The sequence below is a fragment of the Engystomops pustulosus genome, unplaced genomic scaffold (genome assembly GCF_040894005.1).
Source record: "Engystomops pustulosus unplaced genomic scaffold, aEngPut4.maternal MAT_SCAFFOLD_153, whole genome shotgun sequence".
Lineage (NCBI taxonomy): Eukaryota > Metazoa > Chordata > Amphibia > Anura > Leptodactylidae > Engystomops > Engystomops pustulosus.
The window spans coordinates 243,620-270,000 of NW_027285033.1; the positions used below are offsets into that span (position 1 = coordinate 243,620).

Consider the following 26,381-nt stretch of genomic DNA (forward strand, 5'->3'; position numbering starts at 1 on the left):
CTGTCTCTAGGATGTGACATGTGGGGTGCAGGCAGTCTGGCTGTCTCTAGGATGTGACATGTGGGGTGCAGGCAGTCTGGCTGTCTCTAGGATGTGACATGTGGGGTGCAGGCAGTCTGGCTGTCTCTAGGATGTGACATGTGGGGTGCGGGCAGTCTGGCTGTCTCTAGGATGTGACATGTGGGGTGCAGGCAGTCTGGCTGTCTCTAGGATGTGACATGTGGGTTGCAGGCAGTCTGGCTGTCTCTAGGATGTGACATGTGGGCTGCAGGCAGTCTGGCTGTCTCTAGGATGTGACATGTGGGGTGCAGGCAGTCTGGCTGTCTCTAGGATGTGACATGTGGGGTGCGGGCAGTCTGGCTGTCTCTAGGATGTGACATGTGGGGTGCGGGCAGTCTGGCTGTCTCTAGGATGTGACATGTGGGGTGCGGGCAGTCTGGCTGTCTCTAGGATGTGACATGTGGGGTGCGGGCAGTCTGGCTGTCTCTAGGATGTGACATGTGGGGTGCGGGCAGTCTGGCTGTCTCTAGGATGTGACATGTGGGGTGCAGGCAGTCTGGCTGTCTCTAGGATGTGACATGTGGGGTGCAGGCAGTCTGGCTGTCTCTAGGATGTGACATGTGGGGTGCAGGTAGTCTGGCTGTCTCTAGGATGTGACATGTGGGGTGCAGGCAGTCTGGCTGTCTCTAGGATGTGACATGTGGGGTGCGGGCAGTCTGGCTGTCTCTAGGATGTGACATGTGGGCTGCAGGCAGTCTGGCTGTCTCTAGGATGTGACATGTGGGGTGCAGGTAGTCTGGCTGTCTCTAGGATGTGACATGTGGGGTGCAGGCAGTCTGGCTGTCTCTAGGATGTGACATGTGGGGTGCAGGCAGTCTGGCTGTCTCTAGGATGTGACATGTGGGGTGCGGGCAGTCTGGCTGACTCTAGGATGTGACATGTGGGGTGCGGGCAGTCTGGCTGTCTCTAGGATGTGACATGTGGGGTGCAGGCAGTCTGGCTGTCTCTAGGATGTGACATGTGGGGTGCAGGCAGTCTGGCTGTCTCTAGGATGTGACATGTGGGGTGCGGGCAGTCTGGCTGTCTCTAGGATGTGACATGTGGGGTGCGGGCAGTCTGGCTGTCTCTAGGATGTGACATGTGGGGTGCGGGCAGTCTGGCTGTCTCTAGGATGTGACATGTGGGGTGCGGGCAGTCTGGCTGTCTCTAGGATGTGACATGTGGGGTGCAGGCAGTCTGGCTGTCTCTAGGATGTGACATGTGGGGTGCAGGCAGTCTGGCTGTCTCTAGGATGTGACATGTGGGGTGCAGGTAGTCTGGCTGTCTCTAGGATGTGACATGTGGGGTGCGGGCAGTCTGGCTGTCTCTAGGATGTGACATGTGGGGTGCGGGCAGTCTGGCTGTCTCTAGGATGTGACATGTGGGCTGCAGGCAGTCTGGCTGTCTCTAGGATGTGACATGTGGGGTGCAGGCAGTCTGGCTGTCTCTAGGATGTGACATGTGGGGTGCAGGCAGTCTGGCTGTCTCTAGGATGTGACATGTGGGGTGCAGGCAGTCTGGCTGTCTCTAGGATGTGACATGTGGGGTGCAGGCAGTCTGGCTGTCTCTAGGATGTGACATGTGGGGTGCAGGCAGTCTGGCTGTCTCTAGGATGTGACATGTGGAGTGCAGGCAGTCTGTCTCTCGGATGTCTCGCTCTGTCTCTCTTGCAGGTTGGAGTGGCTGGGGCTGCACGGATAACTCTCGGGCCTTCTCTTATGGCTTCCAGCTTCTTTCCACTCTTCTCCTTTGTCTCAGTAATCTCATGTTCCTGCCGCCTGTCCTCATCGCCCTGCGCAGCCGCTACCTCCTGGAGGCCTCTGTCTACATATTCACCATGTTCTTCTCCACTGTGAGTATTGGAGTTGGGGGGTGGGTGGGGTGTCACTGTTGGCCTCTACTTATGAAGGGGGTTACTGTAGGCCTCTGCCTGTGACGGGGGTCACTGTCGGCCTCTGCTTATTACGGGGGTCACCGTCGGCCCCTGCCTGTGACGGGGGTCACCGTCGGCCCCTGCCTGTGACGGGGGTCACCGTCGGCCCCTGCCTGTGACGGGGGTCACCGTCGGCCCCTGCCTGTGACGGGGGTCACCGTCGGCCCCTGCCTGTGACGGGGGTCACCGTCGGCCCCTGCCTGTGACGGGGGTCACCGTCGGCCCCTGCCTGTGACGGGGGTCACCGTCGGCCCCTGCCTGTGACGGGGGTCACCGTCGGCCCCTGCCTGTGACGGGGGTCACCGTCGGCCCCTGCCTGTGACGGGGGTCACCGTCGGCCTCTGTGTGACACTCCTCTCTTGCTCTCTCGCAGTTCTATCACGCCTGTGACCAGCCTGGCATCGTAGTCTTCTGTATCATGGAGTACGACGTGTTGCAGTTCTGCGATTTCCTTGGTTCCCTCATGTCTGTGTGGGTGACGGTCATCAGTATGGCGCGGTTGCAGCCAATCATCAAACAGGTTGGGGCTTATTCCATTGTGTCTCCCCGGTGGCGTTGTCCTGGCACTGCAGCTCCGCCTAACCCAGATGATCCACAATTGTTCACCTGGCCAATCACCGCCTTGCCTCGGTGCCAGAGGAATGAAGCTGCCTGATTGGCTGCTCGGCCATTAGACAGAGCTGCTGAGAGGAGGACATTGCTCATCTCTAAGTATGACCAATTGTGCTTGTATTCCACTCGTATTTCACAACAAGATTCCCCATAGGAAATAACTGAAAAGCAAACGATTTGTTCCGCAACCAAACATTTAGTAAAGCATTTAGCCCCTTTATTTCTTTTTTTAATCTAAAATATTGTGTTATAAAATGTTTATAGGTAGGATAACGATAGGTAGACAGGCAGGAGAGGGGAGGGGGGGATCAGCAGGCAGGAGAGAGGGGAGGGGGGGGGGATCAGCAGGCAGGAGAGAGGGGAGGGGGGGATCATCAGGCAGGAGAGAGGGGAGGGGGGGGGATCATCAGGCAGGGGAGGGGGGATCATCAGACAGGAGAGGGGAGGGGGGATCAGCAGACAGGAGAGAGAGAGAGGAGCGGGGATCAGCAGGCAGGAGAGAGGGGAGGGGGGGATCATTAGGCAGGGGAGGGGGGATCATCAGACAGGAGAGAGAGAGAGGAGCGGGGATCAGCAGGCAGGAGAGAGGGGAGGGGGGATCATCAGGCAGGGGAGGGGGGATCATCAGACAGGGGAGGGGAGGGGGGATCAGCAGGAGAGGGGAGGGGGGGATCAGCAGACAGGAGAGAGAGAGAGGAGCGGGGATCAGCAGGCAGGAGAGAGGGGAGGGGATCATCAGGCAGGAGAGAGGGGAGGGGGGGGATCATCAGGCAGGAGAGAGGGGAGGGGGGGGGCTCATCAGGCAGGAGAGAGGGCAGGGGGGGGGGATCATCAGGCAGGGGAGGGGGGATCATCAGACAGGAGAGGGGAGGGGGGATCAGCAGGAGAGGGGAGGGGGGATCAGCAGACAGGAGAGAGAGAGAGGAGCGGGGATCATCAGGCAGGAGAGAGGGGAGGGGGGGATCATCAGGCAGGAGAGAGGGGAGGGGGGGGGATCATCAGACAGGAGAGGGGAGGGGGGATCAGCAGGAGAGGGGAGGGGGGATCAGCAGGCAGGCGAGAGAGGAGGGGGGATCAGCAGGCAGGAGAGAGAGGAGGGGGGATCAGCAGGCAGGAGAGAGAGGAGGGGGGATCAGCAGGCAGGAGAGAGAGGAGGGGGGATCAGCAGGTAGGAGAGAGAGGAGGGGGGATCAGCAGGCAGGAGAGAGGGGAGGGGGGATCAGCAGGCAGGAAGGAGAGAGGGGAGCGAGAATCAGCAGGCAGGAGAGAGGGGAGCGGGGGATCAGGAGGCAGGAGAGAGGGGAGCGGGGGATCAGGAGGCAGGCAGGAGAGGGGAGCGGGGGATCAGGAGGCAGGCAGGAGAGAGGGGATCAGCAGGTAGGCAGGAGAGAGGGGAGCGAGAATCAGCAGGCAGGAGAGAGGGGAGCGGGGGATCCGCAGGGAGGCAGGAGAGAGGGGATCAGCAGGCAGGAGAGAGGGGAGCGAGAATAAGCAGGCAGGAGAGATGGGAGCGGGGGATCAGGAGGCAGGAGAGAGGGGAGCGGGGATCAGGAGGCAGGCAGGAGAAGGGAGCGGGGATCAGCAGGCAGGAAGGAGGGAGGGGAGCGAGAATCAGCAGGCAGGAGAAAGGGGAGCGAGAATCAGCAGGCAGGAGAAAGGGGATCAGCAGGCAGGCAGGAGAGAGGGGAGCGAGAATCAGCAGGCAGGAGAGAGGGGAGCGGGGTATAAGGAGGCAGGAGAGGGGAGCGAGAATGAGCAGGCGGGAGAGAGGGGAACGAGAATCAGCAGGCAGGAGAGAGGGGAAGAAACTCTTTTGTGACCGGAGCTCAAAAACGAAAAAGACGATCCATGCACGTTTCCTCCTTATTTGTGCACCAAACACAAGGGATCACTTTCAGGTACAAGTCACCATTCAGACCAGAAACCGTCAGTATTTTCACTCCTGTCCTAGTCTCCTTCACTCAATATGTAGATAAAAAATGCGCATATCACAAATAACTCCACGAGGATGCCAATCCTTGCCCGACCCAGGGTTTCGCCTATGTGCTTCTTCCGGGGCATCGAGAGGGGAACGAAAATCAGCAGGCAGGAGAGAGGGGAGCGGGGGATCAGGAGAGAGGGGAGCGGGGGATCAGGAGGCAGGCAGAAGAGGGGAGCGGGGATCAGCAGGCAGGCAGGAGAGAGGGGAGCGGGGATCAGCAGGCAGGCAGGAGAGAGTGGAGCGAGAATCAGCAGGCAGGCAGGCAGGAGAGAGGGGAGCGGGGATCAGCAGGCCGGAGAGAGGGGAGCGGGGATCAGGAGAAAGGTAGGAGAGGAGAGAGGGGATCAGCAGGCAGGAGAGGGGATTGTGGGATCAGGAGACAGGCAGGAGAGGGGAGCGGGAATCAGCAGGCGGGAGAGAGGGGAACGGGGATCAGCAGGCAGGAGAGAGGGGATCAGCAGGCAGGCAGGAGAGGGGAGCGGGAATCAGCAGACAGGCAGGAGAGGGGAGCAGGAATCAGCAGGCAGGCGAGAGAGGGGAGCGGGAATCAGCAGGCCGGAGAGAGGGGAGCAGGGATCAGGAGACAGGTAGGAGAGGAGAGAGGGGATCAGCAGGCAGGAGAGGGGATTGTGGGATCAGGAGACAGGCAGGAGAGGGGAGCGGGAATCAGCAGGCAGACGGGAGAGGGGAGCGGGAATCAGCAGGCGGGAGAGAGGGGAGCGGGAATCAGCAGGTGGGAGAGAGGGGGGATCAGCAGGCAGGCGGGAGAGGGGAGCGGGAATCAGCAGGCGGGAGAGAGGGGAACGGGGATCAGCAGGCAGGAGAGAGGGGATCAGCAGGCAGGCACGAGAGGGGAGCGGGAATCAGCAGACAGGCAGGAGAGGGGAGCGGGAATCAGCAGACAGGCAGGAGAGGGGAGCGGGAATCAGCAGGCAGGCAGGAGAGGGGAGCGGGAATCAGCAGACACGGTGAGAGAGGGGAGTGGGAATCAGCAGGCAGGTGAGAGAGGGGAGCGGGAATCAGCAGGCAGGCGAGAGAGGGGAGCGGGAATCAGCAGGCCGGAGAGAGGGGAGCAGGGATCAGGAGACAGGTAGGAGAGGAGAGAGGGGATCAGCAGGCAGGAGAGGGGATTGTGGGATCAGGAGACAGGCAGGAGAGGAGAGCGGGAATCAGCAGGCAGACGGGAGAGGGGAGCGGGATTCAGCAGGCAGACGGGAGAGGGGAGCGGGAATCAGCAGGCGGGAGAGAGGGGGGATCAGCAGGCAGGCGGGAGAGGGGAGCGGGAATCAGCAGGCGGGAGAGAGGGGATCAGCAGGCAGGCACGAGAGGGGAGCGGGAATCAGCAGACAGGGAGGAGAGGGGAGCGGGAATCAGCAGACAGGCAGGAGAGGGGAGCGGGAATCAGCAGACAGGCAGGAGAGGGAAGTGGGAATCAGCAGACAGGTGGGAGAGGGGAGCGGGAATCAGCAGAAAGGTGGGAGAGGGGAGCGTGGGATCAGCAGGCAGGCGGGAGAGGGGAGCGGGAATCAGCACGCAGGCGGGAGAGGGGATCGGGAATCAGCAGGCGGGAGAGAGGGGAGGGGGGATCAGCAGGCAGGAGAGGGGATCAGCAGGCAGGCATGAGAGGGGAGCGGGAATCAGCAGACTGGCGGGAGAGATAAGCGGGAATCAGCAGACTGGCGGGAGAGGCGAGCGGGAATCAGCAGACAGGCGGGAGAGGGGAGCGGGAATCAGCAGGCAGGCGGGAGAGGGGAGTGGGAATCAGCAGGCAGGAGAGAGGGGAGCGGGGGATAAGGAGGCAGGAGAGAGGGGTGCGGGGGATAAGGAGGCAGGAGAGAGGGGAGCGAGAATCAGCAGGCAGGAGAGAGGGGAACGAGAATCAGCAGGCAGGAGAGAGGGGAGCGGGGCATCAGGAGAGAGGGGAGCGGGGAATCAGGAGTCAGGCAGGAGAGGGGAGCGGGAATCAGCAGGCAGGCGGGAGCGGGAATCAGCAGGCAGACGAGAGGGGATCAGCAGGCAAGCACGAGAGGGGAGCGGGAATCAGCAGGCAGGCGGGAGAGGGGAGCTGGAATCAGCAGGCAGGCGGGAGAGAGGGGAGCGGGGATCAGCAGGCAGGCGGGAGAGAGGGGAGCGAGAATCAGCAGGCATGCAGGAGAGAGGGGAGCGAGAATCAGCAGGCAGGAGAGAGGGGAGCGAGAATGAGCAGGCAGGAGAGAGGGGAGCGGGGATCAGCAGGCAGGAGAGAGGGGAGCGGGGATCAGCAGGCAGGAGAGAGGGGAGCGGGGATCAGCAGGCAGGAGAGAGGGGAGCGGGGATCAGCAGGCAGGAGAGAGGGGAGCGGGGATCAGCAGGCAGGAGAGAGGGGAGCGAGGATCAGCAGGCAGGAGAGAGGGGAGCGGGCATCAGCAGGCAGGAGAGAGGGGAGCGAGAATCAGCAGGCAGGAGATGGGAGCGAGAATCAGCAGGCAGGAGGAAGGGGTGCGGGGGATCAGGAGGCAGGAGAGAGGGGTGCGGGGGATCAGGAGGCAGGTGAGAGAGGGGAGCGGGAATCGGCAGGCGAGAGAGGGGAGCGGGAATCAGCAGGCCGGAGAGAGGGGAGCAGGGATCAGGAGACAGGTAGGAGAGGAGAGAGGGGATCAGCAGGCAGGAGAGGGGATTGTGGGATCAGGAGACAGGCAGGAGAGGGGAGCGGGAATCAGCAGGCAGACGGGAGAGGGGAGCGGGAATCAGCAGGCGGGAGAGAGGGGAGCGGGAATCAGCAGGTGGGAGAGAGGGGGGATCAGCAGGCAGGCGGGAGAGGGAAGTGGGAATCAGCAGACAGGTGGGAGAGGGGAGCGGGAATCAGCAGAAAGGTGGGAGAGGGGAGCGTGGGATCAGCAGGCAGGCGGGAGAGGGGAGCGGGAATCAGCAGGCAGACGAGAGGGGATCAGCAGGCAAGCACGAGAGGGGAGCGGGAATCAGCAGGCAGGCGGGAGAGGGGAGCTGGAATCAGCAGGCAGGCGGGAGAGAGGGGAGCGGGGATCAGCAGGCAGGCGGGAGAGAGGGGAGCAAGAATCAGCAGGCATGCAGGAGAGAGGGGAGCGAGAATGAGCAGGCAGGAGAGAGGGGAGCGAGAATGAGCAGGCAGGAGAGAGGGGAGCGGGGATCAGCAGGCAGGAGAGAGGGGAGCGGGGACCAGCAGGCAGGAGAGAGGGGAGCGGGGATCAGCAGGCAGGAGAGAGGGGAGCGGGGATCAGCAGGCAGGAGAGAGGGGAGCGGGGATCAGCAGGCAGGAGAGAGGGGAGCGGGGATCAGCAGGCAGGAGAGAGGGGAGCGGGGATCAGCAGGCAGGAGAGAGGGGAGCGAGGATCAGCAGGCAGGAGAGAGGGGAGCGGGCATCAGCAGGCAGGAGAGAGGGGAGCGAGAATCAGCAGGCAGGAGATGGGAGCGAGAATCAGCAGGCAGGAGGAAGGGGTGCGGGGGATCAGGAGGCAGGAGAGAGGGGTGCGGGGGATCAGGAGGCAGGTGAGAGAGGGGAGTGGGAATCGGCAGGCGAGAGAGGGGAGCGGGAATCAGCAGGCCGGAGAGAGGGGAGCAGGGATCAGGAGACAGGTAGGAGAGGAGAGAGGGGATCAGCAGGCAGGAGAGGGGATTGTGGGATCAGGAGACAGGCAGGAGAGGGGAGCGGGAATCAGCAGGCAGACGGGAGAGGGGAGCGGGAATCAGCAGGCGGGAGAGAGGGGAGCGGGAATCAGCAGGTGGGAGAGAGGGGGGATCAGCAGGCAGGCGGGAGAGGGGAGCGGGAATCAGCAAGCAGGAGAGAGGGGATCAGCAGGCAGGCACGAGAGGGGAGCGGGAATCAGCAGACAGGCAGGAGAGGGGAGCGGGAATCAGCAGACAGGCAGGAGAGGGGAGCGGGAATCAGCAGACAGGCAGGAGAGGGAAGTGGGAATCAGCAGACAGGTGGGAGAGGGGAGCGGGAATCAGCAGAAAGGTGGGAGAGGGGAGCGTGGGATCAGCAGGCAGGCGGGAGAGGGGAGCGGGAATCAGTACGCAGGCGGGAGAGGGGATCGGGAATCAGCAGGCGGGAGAGAGGGGAGGGGGGATCAGCAGGCAGGAGAGGGGATCAGCAGGCAGGCATGAGAGGGGAGCGGGAATCAGCAGACTGGCGGGAGAGGTAAGCGGGAATCAGCAGACTGGCGGGAGAGGCGAGCGGGAATCAGCAGACAGGCAGGAGAGGGGAGCGGGAATCAGCAGGCAGGCGGGAGAGGGGAGTGGGAATCAGCAGGCAGGAGAGAGGGGAGCGGGGGATAAGGAGGCAGGAGAGAGGGGAGCGGGGGATAAGGAGGCAGGAGAGAGGGGAGCGGGGGATAAGGAGGCAGGAGAGAGGGGAGCGAGAATCAGCAGGCAGGAGAGAGGGGAACGAGAATCAGCAGGCAGGAGAGAGGGGAGCGGGGCATCAGGAGAGAGGGGAGCGGGGAATCAGGAGTCAGGCAGGAGAGGGGAGCGGGAATCAGCAGGCAGGCGGGAGAGGGGAGCGGGAATCAGCAGGCAGGCGGGAGAGGGGAGCGGGAATCAGCAGGCAGACGAGAGGGGATCAGCAGGCAAGCACGAGAGGGGAGCGGGAATCAGCAGGCAGGCGGGAGAGGGGAGCTGGAATCAGCAGGCAGGCGGGAGAGAGGGGAGCGGGGATCAGCAGGCAGGCGGGAGAGAGGGGAGCGAGAATCAGCAGGCAGGCAGGAGAGAGGGGAGCGAGAATCAGCAGGCAGGAGAGAGGGGAGCGAGAATGAGCAGGCAGGAGAGAGGGGAGCGGGGATCAGCAGGCAGGAGAGAGGGGAGCGGGGATCAGCAGGCAGGAGAGAGGGGAGCGGGGATCAGCAGGCAGGAGAGAGGGGAGCGAGGATCAGCAGGCAGGAGAGAGGGGAGCGGGGATCAGCAGGCAGGAGAGAGGGGAATGGGGATCAGCAGGCAGGAGAGAGGGGATCAGCAGGCAGGCGGGAGAGGGGAGCGGGAATCAGCAGGCAGGCGGGAGAGAGGGGAGCGGGGATCAGCAGGCAGGCAGAAGAGAGGGGGAATCAGCAGGCAGGAGAGAGGGGAGCGGGCATCAGCAGGCAGGAGAGAGGGGAGCGAGAATCAGCAGGCAGGCAGGAGAGGGGAGCGAGAATCAGCAGGAAGGAAAGAGGGGAGCGGGCATCAGCAGGCAGGACAGAGGGGAGCGAGAATGAGCAGGCAGGAGAGAGGGGAGCGAGAATGAGCAGGCAGGAGAGAGGGGAGCGAGAATGAGCAGGCAGGAGAGAGGGGAGCAAGAATCAGCAGGCAGGAGAGAGGGGAGCGAGAATCAGCACGCAGGAGAGGTAAGCGGGAATCAGCAGACTGGCGGGAGAGGCGAGCGGGAATCAGCAGACAGGCAGGAGAGGGGAGCGGGAATCAGCAGGCAGGAGAGAGGGGAGCGGGGGATAAGGAGGCAGGAGAGAGGGGAGCGGGGGATAAGGAGGCAGGAGAGAGGGGAGCGAGAATCAGCAGGCAGGAGAGAGGGGAACGAGAATCAGCAGGCAGGAGAGAGGGGGAGCGGGGCATCAGGAGAGAGGGGAGCGGGGAATCAGGAGTCAGGCAGGAGAGGGGAGCGGGAATCAGCAGGCAGGCGAGAGAGGGGAGCGGGGATCAGCAGGCAGGCGGGAGAGAGGGGAGCGAGAATCAGCAGGCAGGCAGGAGAGAGGGGAGCGAGAATCAGCAGGCAGGAGAGAGGGGAGCGAGAATGAGCAGGCAGGAGAGAGGGGAGCGGGGATCAGCAGGCAGGAGAGAGGGGAGCGGGGATCAGCAGGCAGGAGAGAGGGGAGCGGGGATCAGCAGGCAGGAGAGAGGGGAGCGGGGATCAGCAGGCAGGAGAGAGGGGAGCGGGGATCAGCAGGCAGGAGAGAGGGGAGCGAGGATCAGCAGGCAGGAGAGAGGGGAGCGGGCATCAGCAGGCAGGAGAGAGGGGAGCGAGAATCAGCAGGCAGGAGATGGGAGCGAGAATCAGCAGGCAGGAGAGAGGGGAGCAAGAATCAGCAGGCAGGAGGAAGGGGTGTGGGGGATCAGGCGGCAGGAGAGAGGGGTGCGGGGGATCAGGAGGCAGGCAGGAGAGGGGAGTGAGAATCAGCAGGAAGGCAGGAGAGGGGAGCGGGAATCAGCAGGCAGGCAGGAGAGGGGAGCGGGAATCAGCAGGCAGACAGGAGAGGGGAGCGGGAATCAGCAGGCAGGCAGGAGAGAGGGGATCAAGAGGAAGGAGAGAGGGGAGCGGGAATCAGCAGGAAGGAGAGAGGTAATCAGCAGGCAGGAGAGAGGGGATCAGCAGGCAGAAGGGAGGGGAGCGAGAATCAGCAGGCAGGAGAGAGGGGAGCGGGGGATAAGGAGGCAGGAGAGAGGGGAGCGGGGGATAAGGAGGCAGGAGAGAGGGGAGCGAGAATCAGCAGGCAGGAAAGAGGGGAACGAGAATCAGCAGGCAGGAGAGAGGGGAGCGGGGCATCAGGAGAGAGGGGAGCAGGGGATCAGGAGAGAGGGGAGCGGGGAATCAGGAATCAGGCAGGAGAGGGGAGCGGGAATCAGCAGGCAGGCGGGAGAGGGGAGCGGGAATCAGCAGGCAGGCGGGAGAGGGGAGCGGGAATCAGCAGGCAGGCGGGAGAGGGGAGCGGGAATCAGCAGGCAGGAGAGAGGGGAATGGGGATCAGCAGGCAGGAGAGAGGGGATCAGCAGGCAGGCGGGAGAGGGGAGCGGGAATCAGCAGGCAGGCGGGAGAGAGGGGAGCGGGGATCAGCAGGCAGGCAGAAGAGAGGGGGAATCAGCAGGCAGGAGAGAGGGGAGCGGGCATCAGCAGGCAGGAGAGAGGGGAGCGAGAATCAGCAGGCAGGCAGGAGAGAGGGGAGCGAGAATCAGCAGGCAGGAGAGAGGGGAGCGGGGCATCAGGAGAGAGGGGAGCGGGGAATCAGGAGTCAGGCAGGAGAGGGGAGCGGGAATCAGCAGGCAGGCGGGAGAGGGGAGCGGGAATCAGCAGGCAGGCGGGAGAGGGGAGCGGGAATCAGCAGGCAGACGAGAGGGGATCAGCAGGCAAGCACGAGAGGGGAGCGGGAATCAGCAGGCAGGCGGGAGAGGGGAGCTGGAATCAGCAGGCAGGCGGGAGAGAGGGGAGCGGGGATCAGCAGGCAGGCGGGAGAGAGGGGAGCGAGAATCAGCAGGCAGGCAGGAGAGAGGGGAGCGAGAATGAGCAGGCAGGAGAGAGGGGAGCGAGAATGAGCAGGCAGGAGAGAGGGGAGCGGGGATCAGCAGGCAGGAGAGAGGGGAGCGGGGATCAGCAGGCAGGAGAGAGGGGAGCGGGGATCAGCAGGCAGGAGAGAGGGGAGCGAGGATCAGCAGGCAGGAGAGAGGGGAGCGGGGATCAGCAGGCAGGAGAGAGGGGAATGGGGATCAGCAGGCAGGAGAGAGGGGATCAGCAGGCAGGCGGGAGAGGGGAGCGGGAATCAGCAGGCAGGCGGGAGAGAGGGGAGCGGGGATCAGCAGGCAGGCAGAAGAGAGGGGGAATCAGCAGGCAGGAGAGAGGGGAGCGGGCATCAGCAGGCAGGAGAGAGGGGAGCGAGAATCAGCAGGCAGGCAGGAGAGGGGAGCGAGAATCAGCAGGAAGGAAAGAGGGGAGCGGGCATCAGCAGGCAGGACAGAGGGGAGCGAGAATGAGCAGGCAGGAGAGAGGGGAGCGAGAATGAGCAGGCAGGAGAGAGGGGAGCGAGAATGAGCAGGCAGGAGAGAGGGGAGCAAGAATCAGCAGGCAGGAGAGAGGGGAGCGAGAATCAGCACGCAGGAGAGGTAAGCGGGAATCAGCAGACTGGCGGGAGAGGCGAGCGGGAATCAGCAGACAGGCAGGAGAGGGGAGCGGGAATCAGCAGGCAGGAGAGAGGGGAGCGGGGGATAAGGAGAGAGGGGAGCGGGGAATCAGGAGTCAGGCAGGAGAGGGGAGCGGGAATCAGCAGGCAGGCGAGAGAGGGGAGCGGGGATCAGCAGGCAGGCGGGAGAGAGGGGAGCGAGAATCAGCAGGCAGGCAGGAGAGAGGGGAGCGAGAATCAGCAGGCAGGAGAGAGGGGAGCGAGAATGAGCAGGCAGGAGAGAGGGGAGCGGGGATCAGCAGGCAGGAGAGAGGGGAGCGGGGATCAGCAGGCAGGAGAGAGGGGAGCGGGGATCAGCAGGCAGGAGAGAGGGGAGCGGGGATCAGCAGGCAGGAGAGAGGGGAGCGGGGATCAGCAGGCAGGAGAGAGGGGAGCGAGGATCAGCAGGCAGGAGAGAGGGGAGCGGGCATCAGCAGGCAGGAGAGAGGGGAGCGAGAATCAGCAGGCAGGAGATGGGAGCGAGAATCAGCAGGCAGGAGAGAGGGGAGCAAGAATCAGCAGGCAGGAGGAAGGGGTGTGGGGGATCAGGCGGCAGGAGAGAGGGGTGCGGGGGATCAGGAGGCAGGCAGGAGAGGGGAGTGAGAATCAGCAGGAAGGCAGGAGAGGGGAGCGGGAATCAGCAGGCAGGCAGGAGAGGGGAGCGGGAATCAGCAGGCAGACAGGAGAGGGGAGCGGGAATCAGCAGGCAGGCAGGAGAGAGGGGATCAAGAGGAAGGAGAGAGGGGAGCGGGAATCAGCAGGAAGGAGAGAGGTAATCAGCAGGCAGGAGAGAGGGGATCAGCAGGCAGAAGGGAGGGGAGCGAGAATCAGCAGGCAGGAGAGAGGGGAGCGGGGGATAAGGAGGCAGGAGAGAGGGGAGCGGGGGATAAGGAGGCAGGAGAGAGGGGAGCGAGAATCAGCAGGCAGGAAAGAGGGGAACGAGAATCAGCAGGCAGGAGAGAGGGGAGCGGGGCATCAGGAGAGAGGGGAGCAGGGGATCAGGAGAGAGGGGAGCGGGGAATCAGGAATCAGGCAGGAGAGGGGAGCGGGAATCAGCAGGCAGGCGGGAGAGGGGAGCGGGAATCAGCAGGCAGGCGGGAGAGGGGAGCGGGAATCAGCAGGCAGGCGGGAGAGGGGAGCGGGAATCAGCAGGCAGGAGAGAGGGGAATGGGGATCAGCAGGCAGGAGAGAGGGGATCAGCAGGCAGGCGGGAGAGGGGAGCGGGAATCAGCAGGCAGGCGGGAGAGAGGGGAGCGGGGATCAGCAGGCAGGCAGAAGAGAGGGGGAATCAGCAGGCAGGAGAGAGGGGAGCGGGCATCAGCAGGCAGGAGAGAGGGGAGCGAGAATCAGCAGGCAGGCAGGAGAGAGGGGAGCGAGAATCAGCAGGAAGGAAAGAGGGGAGCGGGCATCAGCAGGCAGGACAGAGGGGAGCGAGAATGAGCAGGCAGGAGAGAGGGGAGCGAGAATGAGCAGGCAGGAGAGAGGGGAGCGAGAATGAGCAGGCAGGAGAGAGGGGAGCAAGAATCAGCAGGCAGGAGAGAGGGGAGCGAGAATCAGCACGCAGGAGAGGGGAGTGGGGGATCAGGAGGCAGGAGAGAGGGGAGCGAGAATCAGCAGGCAGGAGAGAGGGGAGATAAGGAGGCAGGCAGGAGAGGGGAGCGAGAATCAGCAGGAAGGAGAGAGGAGAGCGGGGGATCAGGAGGCAGGAGAGAGGGGAGCGAGAATGAGCAGGCAGGCAGGAGAGAGGGCAGCGAGAATGAGCAGGCAGGAGAGAGGGGAGCGAGAATGAGCAGGCAGGAGAGAGGGGAGCGAGAATCAGCACGCAGGAGAGAGGGGAGCGAGAATCAGCACGCAGGAGAGAGGGGAGTGGGGGATCAGGAGGCAGGAGAGAGGGGAGCGAGAATCAGCAGGCAGGAGAGAGGGGAGATAAGGAGGCAGGCAGGAGAGGGGAGCGAGAATCAGCAGGAAGTAGAGAGGAGAGCGGGGGATCAGGAGGCAGGAGAGAGGGGAGCGAGAATGAGCAGGCAGGCAGGAGAGAGGGGAGCGAGAATGAGCAGGCAGGCAGGAGAGAGGGGAGCGAGAATGAGCAGGCAGGCAGGAGAGAGGGGAGCGAGAATGAGCAGGCAGGCAGGAGAGAGGGGAGCGAGAATGAGCAGGCAGGAGAGAGGGGAGCGAGAATCAGCACGCAGGAGAGAGGGGAGTGGGGGATCAGGAGGCAGGAGAGAGGGGAGCGAGAATCAGCAGGCAGGCAGGAGAGAGGGGAGATAAGGAGGCAGGCAGGAGAGGGGAGCAGGGATCAGGAGGCAGGAAGGAGAGTGGATCAGCAGGCAGGCAGGAGAGGGGAGATAAGGAGGCAGGCAGGAGAGGGGAGCAGGGATCAGGAGGCAGGAAGGAGAGGGGATCAGCAGGCAGGCAGGAGAGGGGAGATAAGGAGGCAGGCAGGAGAGGGGAGCGGGGTACAGCAGGCAGGCAGGAGAGAGGGGAGCAGGATCAGCAGGCAGGCAGGAGAGAGGGGAGCGGGGATCAGCAGGCAGGAGAGAGGGGAGCGGGGATCAGCAGGCAGACGGGAGAGGGGGGAGCAAGGATCAACAGGCAGACGGGAGAGAGGGGAGCGGGGATCAGCAGGCAGACGGGAGAGAGGGGAGCGGGGATCAGCAGGCAGGCAGGAGAGAGGGGAGCGGGGATCAGCAAGCAGGAGAGAGTGGAGCGGGGGATCCGCAGGCAGGAGAGGGGAGCGGGGATCAGCAGGCAGGAGAGAGGGGAGGGGGGATCAGCAGGCAGGAGAGAGGGTAGGGGGGATCAGCAGGCAGGAGAGAGGGGAGGGGGGATCAGCAGGCAGGAGAGAGGGGAGGGGGCATCAGCAGGCAGGCGGGAGAGAGGGGAGCGGGAATCAGCAGGCAGGCGGGAGAGAGGGGAGCGGGGTTCAGCAGGCAGGAGAGAGGGGATCAGCAGGCGGGCGGGAGAGAGGGGAATGGGGATCAGCAATGAGCAGGCATGCAGGAGAGAGGGGAGCGGGGATCAGCAGGCAGGCGGGAGAGAGGGGAGGGGGGGATCATCAGGCAGGAGAGAGGGGAGGGGGGGGGATCAGCAGGAAGGCGGGAGAGAGGGGAGCGGGGATCAGCAGGCAGGCGGGAGAGAGGGGAGCGGGGATCAGCAGGCAGGCAGGAGAGAGGGGAGCAGGGATCAGCAGGCAGGCGGGAGAGATGGGAGCGGGGATCAGCAGGCAGGCAGGAGAGAGGGGAGTGGGGATCAGCAGGCAGGCGGGAGAGAGGGGAGGGGGGTATCATCCGGCGGGAGAGAGGGGAGCGGGCATCAGCAGGCAGGCAGGAGAGAGGGGAGTGGGGATCAGCAGGCAGGCGGGAGAGAGGGGAGTGGGGATCAGCAGGCAGGCGGGAGAGAGGGGAGGGGGGAATCATCCGGCGGGAGAGAGGGGAGCGGGGATCAGCAGGCAGGCAGGAGAGAGGGGAGCGGGGATCAGGAGGCAGGAGAGAGGGGAGCGGGGATCAGCAGGCAGGCAGGAGAGGGGAGCGGGGATCAGCAGGCAGGCAGGGGAGCGGGGATCAGCAGGCAGGCAGGAGAGAGGGGAGCGGGGATCAGGAGGCAGGAGAGAGGGGATCAGCAGGCAGGCAGGAGAGAGGGGAGTGGGGATCAGCAGGCAGGCGGGAGAGAGGGGAGCGGGGATCAGGAGGCAGGAGAGAGGGGAGCGGGGATCAGCAGGCAGGCAGGAGAGAGGGGAGTGGGGATCAGCAGGCAGACAGGCAGGGAAGGTGGCTGAGGGTTAATAATGACAGTATTTGGTAATGTTTATAGGAAGGTCCTGTCTCTGTTTTGTACCAGGTTCTGTACCTTCTGGGAGCAATGTTGCTCTCAATGGCTCTGCAGCTGGATCGGCATGGGTTGTGGAACCTGCTGGGACCTAGCTTATTTGCTGTGGGCATCATGGCCATCGCATGGGTGAGTGATCCAATACTCAGGGGCTTACGGGGATTTATAGGAGATGGGTAGCACGGTTTACTTGGTATTACCAGCAAGTATTAAAATGTGGGGGTCCACACATTGGATATGGTGCTGTCAACTTTATGGGAGTCCACCATCTCCTCCAGGTGTTATAATCTGCTGGAATCATGGTGTAGAGAAGACCATTGCCCACTGACCGAGAAGCATTAGGGGAAAGGGGCATGATCTAGTGCTGAAGACACACCCGAAATGCAGCAACTGCCTCATTAGCATAAGGATAACAATGAAGGTGTATTTGGGATCTCTATAAAACGCGGTCAGCAGGTTACAACACTTGGAGGAGGTGCGAGACATGAAGGCAGAGGTACTGAAGCAGCCCATCTTTTCTTATACCAGGGTGTTGAGACACTGGAGGGTGCCAGCACTGCCCACAGACCCCCAGACAATGCGAATCGGGGCAGAATAAGTGCAAATACTATCTTGTCGTAAATGATGGGAGGTTGAGTGCGAGAACATTGACATCCTACCCCAAAAATGTCAGATTCCCCCACATCAATGGATAACTTGCCCTTCTCTGCTTCCAGACTTTCCGCAGCATCCGAAGGCGTCACTGTTACCCACCAACCTGGAAGCGATGGCTCTTTTACCTGTGCCCGGGCACCCTGATCGCCAGCTCTGCAGTTGCACTTTATGCCTTTGTGGAGACTGAGGAGAACTATTTCTATATCCACAGTATCTGGCACATGCTGATTGCGGGCAGTGTGGGCTTTCTTCTTCCACCACGTGCCAAGCCACATGGGAGGGTTGCCCCATTGGCACGCAGGAAGGGTTGTGGCTATCAGCTCTGTGTGAATGAGCAGGAAGAACTGGGACTGGTGGATCCGGGATCTGTTTCCATTAACAGCATTTGCACCAGTTGACACAGATGAGGAGACATGAGCGACCACCACCACAGACTGCCCTCCGCTCTGCTGTAGAGCAACAACTGGAAAGTTCATTCTTACCTCATTCAGGATGTGCCTCCTGGGGGTGAGGGTCACCTGGAGATGTGCATCCATCACCCCAGGCCAGGTCACCTGCTTCCTTCCAGATTTACTTGAATAGAAACTCATGACTCCCACGGGCTCCCGGGTGCACGGCCGGTTCCACCAGGTCTGAATGTTCTGCATGCAGCCGTCAGTCTAGGTGTTAGAGGAACGATACGGCGGCATGGGTGGTCTAACAGTGTGACTTGTCCAGGGGGCATGCGGGGGGGGGGGGGAAATGTTTAAATTTTGCAATAAAACAAGGTGGAGAGTAATAAATGGCGCTCCTTCTGGAGATCTCAGCCTGGAAGAAGTAAAGCTCACGCCTTCTTTTACCTGAATATCATTTATGAGCTGCAATATAGCAGCAGCTGTGGGGGGTTATTTGCGATATCTGGGCCAGGAATCTTTTCTTTGTAGACTTTTGCTACATGTTAACTACATCCCCTGTAAACAGCTGAGGTCGCAGTGTTGGATCCACTTGTCTGGGCTGTAAGTTGTGATTAATTGAAGACTAGACAACAGGCATGGGAGTTTAATGGATGATGTGTGTACAGGCCAGACACAGGCACCTGGATCCATCGTTACCTCATCGGTGTGTAGGGCTCTTACCATAACGTATCTCAGAATTGTGGGACGAGGTGGATGTAGGTTTGGTAACACACCATCTGTCCGGGGAAGCTCTCATGCACAACGACATTGGGTGTGGAGGAGTGCTATGCGTTGTATCAATGGCGAGCTCATGCCCAAATGTATCTCTACGTCCTCATACACACAGCCAGGGAGTCCTGGGTACGAGCATGAGAAAAGAGTATCGTCAGACTCTGGGCACTTCTATAGATGCTGCTAAGCTGGGGTAGTGCTGTGCGTAGGCGCACAGTAGATGGGCTGCAGTTGGGACATGGGTAGGTATATTGTATATGAATATGCAAAAAACAGGTTTGTAACTGGATGAGCTTCCCCAGGAATTAGGCAGATGGACCTGTCCCATTTATCAGGTCCAAAGGATTAATGCAACTGCCAGTACATGGAAATGTATAGAAGAATAAAAAAAAACATAATGGAAAGGCTAAATGGTGATATATACAATGGAAGTGCATATAAAAAAGTCTCATGGTCTGGGGTGTAATAATTGAGGCGAGACACTGCTCAGAAGATTTCTCCATATACGTCTTCTTCATGCATCTACTCCATCTCTTCAGTTACTACTCTCTCCATATTACTTTTATACCTGTAACAAGTATTTACTCTATGGGGGAAATGTATCTTTATTGTGACCTGTTTTATTTCTCGTTTGTAGGTTTGTTTTTTTTTTGGGGGGGGGGGGGGACTTTTTGGGTGCATTTCTGCGACTATTTCAGGGTCTTAACAAGTGAGCCAGTGGTTGTGTCTGTTGCAGTGTTCCTAAATGTCAAGACAGATGTTTTCTTTGTTTTGCATCTTTTTTATAGCAAATCAGAGATACATGGTACGTGGTGTGAAGAACACAAGTCCAACTTCTAACTCTGGTGCATGGAGATTTTAACCCTTTTTAGATTAAGCTTTGTGTTAGTAGAATCATCCCAGATGAGGAAATTAAGATTAACCAATCCACCACATTAACCCCGACAATTAGTACTCCTTTTCTGTAATATGTTCGTCCCCTGGAGATGTTTTTAGCAGATTTCTAGGTTGCAGCATGAATGAAAAATTCAGGGTCGGACCTAGGAGAGTTCTTACTCTCATTTACATATCTACACAGACATCTATATACTCATATAGAGCATATACACACAGTGCCATATACACCCTTACAGCATATATACACACGTAGGGTTAGGGTTACTGACTTTTTGGCGTAAAAAAAAAAAAAAAAAAAAAAAAAAAAAAACACACAGGGCAAAAAATTGCAAGGGCCTTTTCCCGCCACTCAGCAGTAACGGATTACACAGAGAACCTCTGCTAGTGCCGCGCAGACACACATTTATCATTTGCAATTCCAAAAAAGTTGTATAGTCACTCCACTCCCCTCCTGGCGCATGCGCTGTTATGGTTATTTACCACAAAAATGCCAGAAAGATTTATTAAAAGGGCCAACACCACTTTAATAAATCTGAAAAGCAGCGGAGGTCGGGCAGACAGACCCTGACCCCAACTATTACACCTAACAATAAATCTCCCGCATGTAATATATACACATGACAGATATAGGCACATATACAGCATATATATATATATTACATATATGTTATATACATATTGTGCTATACAAAGTGCAGTATAATATATACATTATGGTCCACAACCAGGTCGGATGATGGGGCCCCCTTACACTGCAAGCCCCATAGCCCCATGAATGTCCCGCCCACTCTGCTGCCGGTCACACCCCCCCTGGCGCGCAGATGGTGGAATGGGGAAAATAATCGCAAGTGCTCACGATATTCTAGCAGTTGCGATTATCACTGATATAATCTAGGTGAGGCAGAGATGAGATCAGAAGATTTGTAGATTCTCACGACTCATTATAACTGCAGATGATGTCAAGTTGGATTTTGTGGAGAGCTATAAATATCTTGGATGACATATTGAAGAGCCAAGTGAGACCTACAAGAAGGGACATGCTTGCTGTATGGCTCCAGCATTAAGAAATTGTGGCCTTCCAAATGTTAACAAGATATCAGATAGATGTATATTGGTGAAGTTTGCCGTTACGGTTGGTACTTGGTTAGACCCTCTTCACGATTTTTTGGCTGCACTACAGAGCACCTTCATGTTATATAATAAGATCCAGACCACCGCTGCCACTATGAGAACATTGTAAGACCATAAATACTTACACTGTGTACGTTACCTTTTAGCCTTTCCCTCATGTTCTCCCAATGTCTCATTTATTCTATTTTACATTTCCATGTACTATTTGTTGTCCCAATAAAACCAAAATTGTGTTTCAACATTGGTCTCATAATCCTTGGGGCAGCTCATCCACTTACAAACCTGTTTTTAAAAATTTTTAAAGTGTTATGTGCCTCAAAACTTGTGTCCTAGTCTTCCCCGTGGCTGCAGCTCCCACAGAAGTCTATTGGAACATGTAGAGATGCCACGCATGCCACGATTTGCAGATCATTTGATAGGGATACAAATCATGAGACCCTTCAAGGGGTTGAAATATACTTCATTTGCCATCCTTCCATATTTTTTTAGCAGAGCCGCACAAACAGATGACACACCCATAGCTTTTGTGGACATACAGCTTAGAAACTTTAAAAATACTGAAGACACAAAGACCGTAATAGTGTACAAGAGATCTGTGGGACAGAATAAGCAGATTCCTCAGACCACAACCTGGAAGCCATTGACAAATGGCATCAGGACAGGACAGGAGCGACACATCGGTGGGAGATCAAACATGGCCACCGCTTTGCCGTCTTCACTAAAGCACAGCCATTGAGCAAATCCAACAATACCAGGGTCTTAACGTGATCCACTTCCATATTCCAGGAGTGATCACAGCAGTATCGTGAAGGTTGTCTGTGGATGACTGAATGATCATGGCCATCACCTAGAGCCCAGCAGGGTAACAAGAGCAGTCCCGACCGGAAGCCACATGCACATGCTCTGCCTGCACCTCCACTGCCATCACCATCTCAGGTGCACTACTGTCTAAACCAAGATACTTAGACCAAGGGTCAGAGTTTCCAGGCCCAAGATGTGCAACGGTCCCATTAACAGATTCTGTAAGGTCCATCTGCAGCAGAACATGATGTAAAAGAACACGAGCCAGTGTGTAAGGTATTGAGCTCCCCCCTCTGGATGCTAAACCCATTATATGGTTATCATCTCCAAATAATAATACTGATGGACAGGCCCAAAATGAGAGGGGGGCTGAGCCCTCAACAAAGTCACTTAGAAGGATTCCTGTAGAGGGACACACAAATCCTGACCCAAATGTGCTGTTCAGTGTGAGGGAAATGACTACAACATCTCCGTCAGAGTCCGCCACCAGAACGTTGCTCCCGACGGGTGACAAATCAGGGAGTCTGGCAGACTGGTTGGCCGTTATGTGTGGAGGCCATACACCAGTCATGGTGTACACAGTCTTCGAGACATTGATGAGGAGATCTGAAATTGAGACTGAAGCATTAACCCCATGCCTCCCATACACCTCCTGGAATGCATTAATGAGGATACTCCCAGCGGTAGGAGTGGAGGAGCTGTACAGTGTCAGACCATCAATGTGAAGCTGGACCAGATCTTCACGGTTAAGAAGAACCTTTGATAAAGTCTCGGTGAAGATTTCTCTGTCTGCGATTTTCATGTCCCCTGACAATTTCTGGATCAGCTCACGGGGTAGTGAAGAATCGGTCATAGTCCTGGCATGCTCCAGTATGTGTCCTAGCTGTAGATTTCTTACTGAAGCACCAACCCTCTTGAGGATGTTTTGATCATAGAAGAGAGCATGCAAACCCTCGGAGGACATGACTTTGACCTGGTTCTCCTGCAGGGCTGTGTGCAAGCTGCTGTCCACCAAAAATCCCTCAAGAGCCAGATGAATGGCTGGACTGAAGAGGTCTGACCATTGCTTCCTGCCGTGCCTCAGATGGAGTTGCCACAGGCCCTGGAGGAGCGCAGGAATACCATATGGAAAAGGAGAAGCTTCATGGGGGATTGCATTCAACACAGATGCATTCTGGGTAATTCCATTAAAATAAATGGAGGAAAAAATTCCACCTGTAATGACATAGGGAGAATCACATTCACATCTCACAATCCACACCCAACTACTTCTAAAAATCTGCATTGTCATAAAAATGATTAAATTACAACAACCTACTACAATCATCCCATCGCTATAGCACTTTGACCCCATGAACCACCTTTATTATCCTGTTGTCCCCAGGCTCTATTGTTAGAATGAATAACTTACCTAAACTAACAGAGTGCGGGTGCACAACGGCAAGACACAGGACAGCAGCGACACCCGCATCCACCACCGATCCACCGGACTCCATTATGTCCCGAGCAACTTCAGAGCAGCACTCTGCAACGGGTCAGAGGAGGAGACAGAAGCTTACACTCTACAAGGAGGAGATACAAGGGTGGGGTCCTGGCCTATCCCCAGGAGCTTACACTCTATAAGCAGGAGAGGGAGGAGTCCTGACCCCAGGAGATTACACTCTATAGGGAGGAGATACAAGAACTTCAGGTCACTTATTCACATTGGGCACTGTAGGAGAAGTGGTGGTCCCAGATCTTGTGATTGTTGAGGGTCTTATATTAACCCTTTGAGGAGCAGCTGAACATGGCCGCCCCCGCGATGGGCACTCACCAGAATCTGTGAAGGCTGCAGCTTGGTGGTAAGTGCCGACCAGGTGCCGATGGTCTTCCTCTTCCGCAGGGTGGTGGTGGTGCGTGTCATGGGTCTTGATGGCAGCGGAGAAGGTGCTGATGTTCCAGGGTGGGTCCAGGCCGCCTTCATATTCAAGTTCATACAAAACAAAGCCAATGGCCACTACCAGGAGGAGCAGAGAGGAGCAGATGCGGAGAGCTGCATCTCTAGAGCGGGACAGGACAACAGGACGAGAGGAGCGGCTGCAAGAAAACCATGCAAGGTTAGAGCACACCTGATGGAGGCGCTGTCCTGGAGTCTAGGAAGGACATGCTAGTCTTCTTTCATTCCTCCTAGGAGAATGAGTCCCTGCAGAGTAAGCCCTCACGCACACAAGCGTGGTCTCCTCAGGCAATACGGCTCATGCGGAGGATTCCTCAGCTCCAGGTCCTATTCTTGGTGGCGTTTTCCGCTCTGCACTCCTACAGAAGTCTATATGATGTTTTGGTCTCTTTCTACGGAACCGTTCATTCAGGTTCTGTGGCATCCACTGTAACAACACTGACCTCCCCCCTCAGACCCTTGGCTATTGTTTACATGCAAATATGTGGGGTTCATTCTCTTTTCTGCACACATGTGGTCGGCTCATACACGGGGCCATGGAAACCACTAAACGTGAAGTTGTGAAGAAAAAACTGCTAACACACTGGCTTGTATGAGGCATCAGAGGGACAGAAGTATTATCAGACCTCGTTGCACCATCATGTTGCCCAGGAGTTGGAGAAAGCTTTAGTTCAGGTCTGGAGGAGATTCCTCAAGAGACCATGTGAAGGAGCATGCCGAGGCATTGTAGGGAGGTCATACAGGCACGTGGAGGCCTCACACACTACTGAGCCTCATCAGGAGCATGCCGAGGTGTTGTAGGGAGGTCATACAGGCACATGGAGGCCACACACACTACTGAGCCTCATCAGGAGCATGCCCAGGTGTTGTAGGAAGGTCATACAGGCATGTGGAGGCCTCACAACACTACTGAGCCTCATCAGGAGCATGCCCAGGTGTTGTAGGGAGGTCATACAGGCACGTGGAGGCCACACACAATACTGAGCCTCATCAGGAGCATGCCCAGGTGTTGTAGGGAGATCATACATGCACATGGAGGCCACACACAATACTGAGCCTCATCAGGAGCATGCCCAGGTGTTGTAGGGAGATCATACATGCACGTGGAGGCCACACACACTACTGAGCCTCATCAGGAGCATGCCCAGGTGTTGTAGGGAGGTCATACAGGCACGTGGAGGCCACACACAATACTGAGCCTCATCAGGAGCATGCCCAGGCGTTGTAGGGAGGTCATACAGGCACATGGAGGCCACACACACTACTGAGCCTCATTTTGTCTTGTTTTATGGACATTGGGGCTTATGGACATTTACTTACCCGGTCCATTTGCGATCCCACGGCGCGTTGTCCAGCGAGCTTGCCGGGATTCACTAAGGTCGTGCGCCCAATATCCACTAGGTGTTGCTGCTGCGCCGAGGTCTGCCGGAGTTCACCTTCTTCGCCCCGGTGTATGGGAGTGCTATTCTTGCGACACAATTTGTTTTTTAAATTCCATGGTTTCTCCGAATCCGTCGGGTTTTCCGGCGGAAACGCCCCCCTGGTTCTGTCGTGTGAAAGCCGGTGCCGATGCGCCACAATCCGATCGCTTGCACCAAAATCCCGAGGAAATTCGGCTGAAATCGGATCTATCCAGGAAACCCGATGTAAATGTGCGATTCGGACCCTTAGTAAATGAGCCCCATTATATCAAATGTGGATCAGTCTGTAGTGTGTTTTTCCACTTTAATTTTGTGGGTGACTCCAAATCGAGTCCTCCATTGGTTAAAAAATTTTTGTGATTTTGTCGTCAGCACATTCAACTTCAACTGTACAGAACAAAATATTGAATGAGAATATTTCATTCATTCAGATCTAGGGAGTGTTGTGCGAGTGTTCCTTTATTTTAGTGTAGTTCTCCAGGATCCAGTAATTCTTCTACATAAGTTACTGAATGTAAAGGTCTTGGGCATCGGGATATGGGGCGAGGCTCGGCCATTGTTTCAGGGAGAAGCGACTCCTGGTCTACACATTATCCTGACAACATGACACGGAACCTGTGACAGGTGAAGCCTCAGGCAGTGCTGGGGGAGGAGGGAGACATCAGGGTTTAGTAATGTACAAACACAGGCGTCTGCCAAACGGGAGGAGCGCACCTGCACCACAAGCAGAGGCGCACCCACTCCACCCAGTGTGCTAATCCTTACCGCACAACAGGTTTCTTATCTCTCCCAATATAGTCACCTGTCTCACGCGCTGACCCCCGCGCCTGTCCCCCGTGTGCAGACAACCCCCCCCGCGCCTGTCCCCCGTGTGCAGACAACCCCCCCCGCGCCTGTCCCCCGTGTGCAGACAACCCCCCCCGCGCCTGTCCCCGTGTGCAGACCCCCCCCCCCCGGCGCGCCTGTCCCCCGTGTGCAGACCCCCCCGCGCGCCTGTCCCCCCGTGTGCAGACCCCCCCCGCGCGCCTGTCCCCCCGTGTGCAGACCCCCCCGCGCGCCTGTCCCCCCGTGTGCAGACCCCCCCCGCGCGCCTGTCCCCCGTGTGCAGACCCCCCCCGCGCGCCTGTCCCCCCGTGTGCAGACCCCCCCCGCGCGCCTGTCCCCCCGTGTGCAGACCCCCCCCCGCGCGCCTGTCCCCCCGTGTGCAGACCCCCCCGCGCGCCTGTCCCCCCGTGTGCAGACAACCCCCCGCGCGCCTGTCCCCCCGTGTGCAGACCCCCCCCCCGCGCGCCTGTCCCCCCGCGCGCCTGTCCCCCGTGTGCAGACAACCCCCGCGCGCCTGTCCCCCGTGTGCAGACAACCCCCCGCGCGCCTGTCCCCCGTGTGCAGGACAACCCCCCGCGCGCCTGTCCCCCGTGTGCAGACAACCCCCCGCGCGCCTGTCCCCCGTGTGCAGACAACCCCCGCGCGCCTGTCCCCCGTGTGCAGACAACCCCCCGCGCGCCTGTCCCCCGTGTGCAGACAACCCCCCGCGCGCCTGTCCCCCGTGTGCAGACAACCCCCCGCGCGCCTGTCCCCCGTGTGCAGACAACCCCCCGCGCGCCTGTCCCCCGTGTGCCAGACAACCCCCCGCGCGCCTGTCCCCCGTGTGCAGACAACCCCCGCGCGCCTGTCCCCCGTGTGCAGACAACCCCCCGCGCGCCTGTCCCCCGTGTGCAGACAACCCCCCGCGCGCCTGTCCCCCGTGTGCAGACAACCCCCCGCGCGCCTGTCCCCCGTGTGCAGACAACCCCCCGCGCGCCTGTCCCCCGTGTGCAGACAACCCCCCGCGCGCCTGTCCCCCGTGTGCAGACAACCCCCCGCGCGCCTGTCCCCGTGTGCAGACAACCCCCGCGCGCCTGTCCCCCGTGTGCAGACAACCCCCCGCGCGCCTGTCCCCCGTGTGCAGACAACCCCCCGCGCGCCTGTCCCCCGTGTGCAGACAACCCCCCGCGCGCCTGTCCCCCGTGTGCAGACAACCCCCGCGCGCAGACAACCCCCGCGCGCCTGTCCCCGTGTGCAGACAACCCCCGCGCGCCTGTCCCCCGTGTGCAGACAACCCCCCGCGCGCCTGTCCC

General features: G+C 59.1%; 2 protein-coding genes across 3 annotated transcripts in view; one reads left to right on the forward strand and one right to left on the reverse strand.

The window, feature by feature from the left end:
• The window catches only part of TMEM8B (transmembrane protein 8B), a 61,711-nt gene extending 44,074 nt beyond the window's left edge, over window positions 1-17,637 (forward strand). For both annotated transcript variants that reach the window (XM_072131834.1, XM_072131835.1), the window contains 4 exons: window positions 1,713-1,891; window positions 2,346-2,492; window positions 16,271-16,387; window positions 16,975-17,637. In XM_072131834.1, the coding sequence (XP_071987935.1) occupies window positions 1,713-1,891; window positions 2,346-2,492; window positions 16,271-16,387; window positions 16,975-17,310 (779 nt within the window). In that variant the 3' untranslated portion in view covers window positions 17,311-17,637. The remainder of the gene's footprint in view (window positions 1-1,712; window positions 1,892-2,345; window positions 2,493-16,270; window positions 16,388-16,974) is intronic.
• Window positions 17,638-20,545: 2,908 nt separating this feature from the next.
• GGT6 (gamma-glutamyltransferase 6) overlaps window positions 20,546-26,381 on the reverse strand; it is a 7,908-nt gene continuing 2,072 nt past the window's right edge. Inside the window, exons 2-4 of the mRNA XM_072131836.1 lie at window positions 22,721-22,983; window positions 22,319-22,432; window positions 20,546-22,122 (exon numbers count right to left, since the gene is read on the reverse strand). Of these exons, the coding sequence (XP_071987937.1) occupies window positions 20,954-22,122; window positions 22,319-22,432; window positions 22,721-22,983 (1,546 nt within the window). The 3' untranslated portion in view covers window positions 20,546-20,953. The remainder of the gene's footprint in view (window positions 22,123-22,318; window positions 22,433-22,720; window positions 22,984-26,381) is intronic.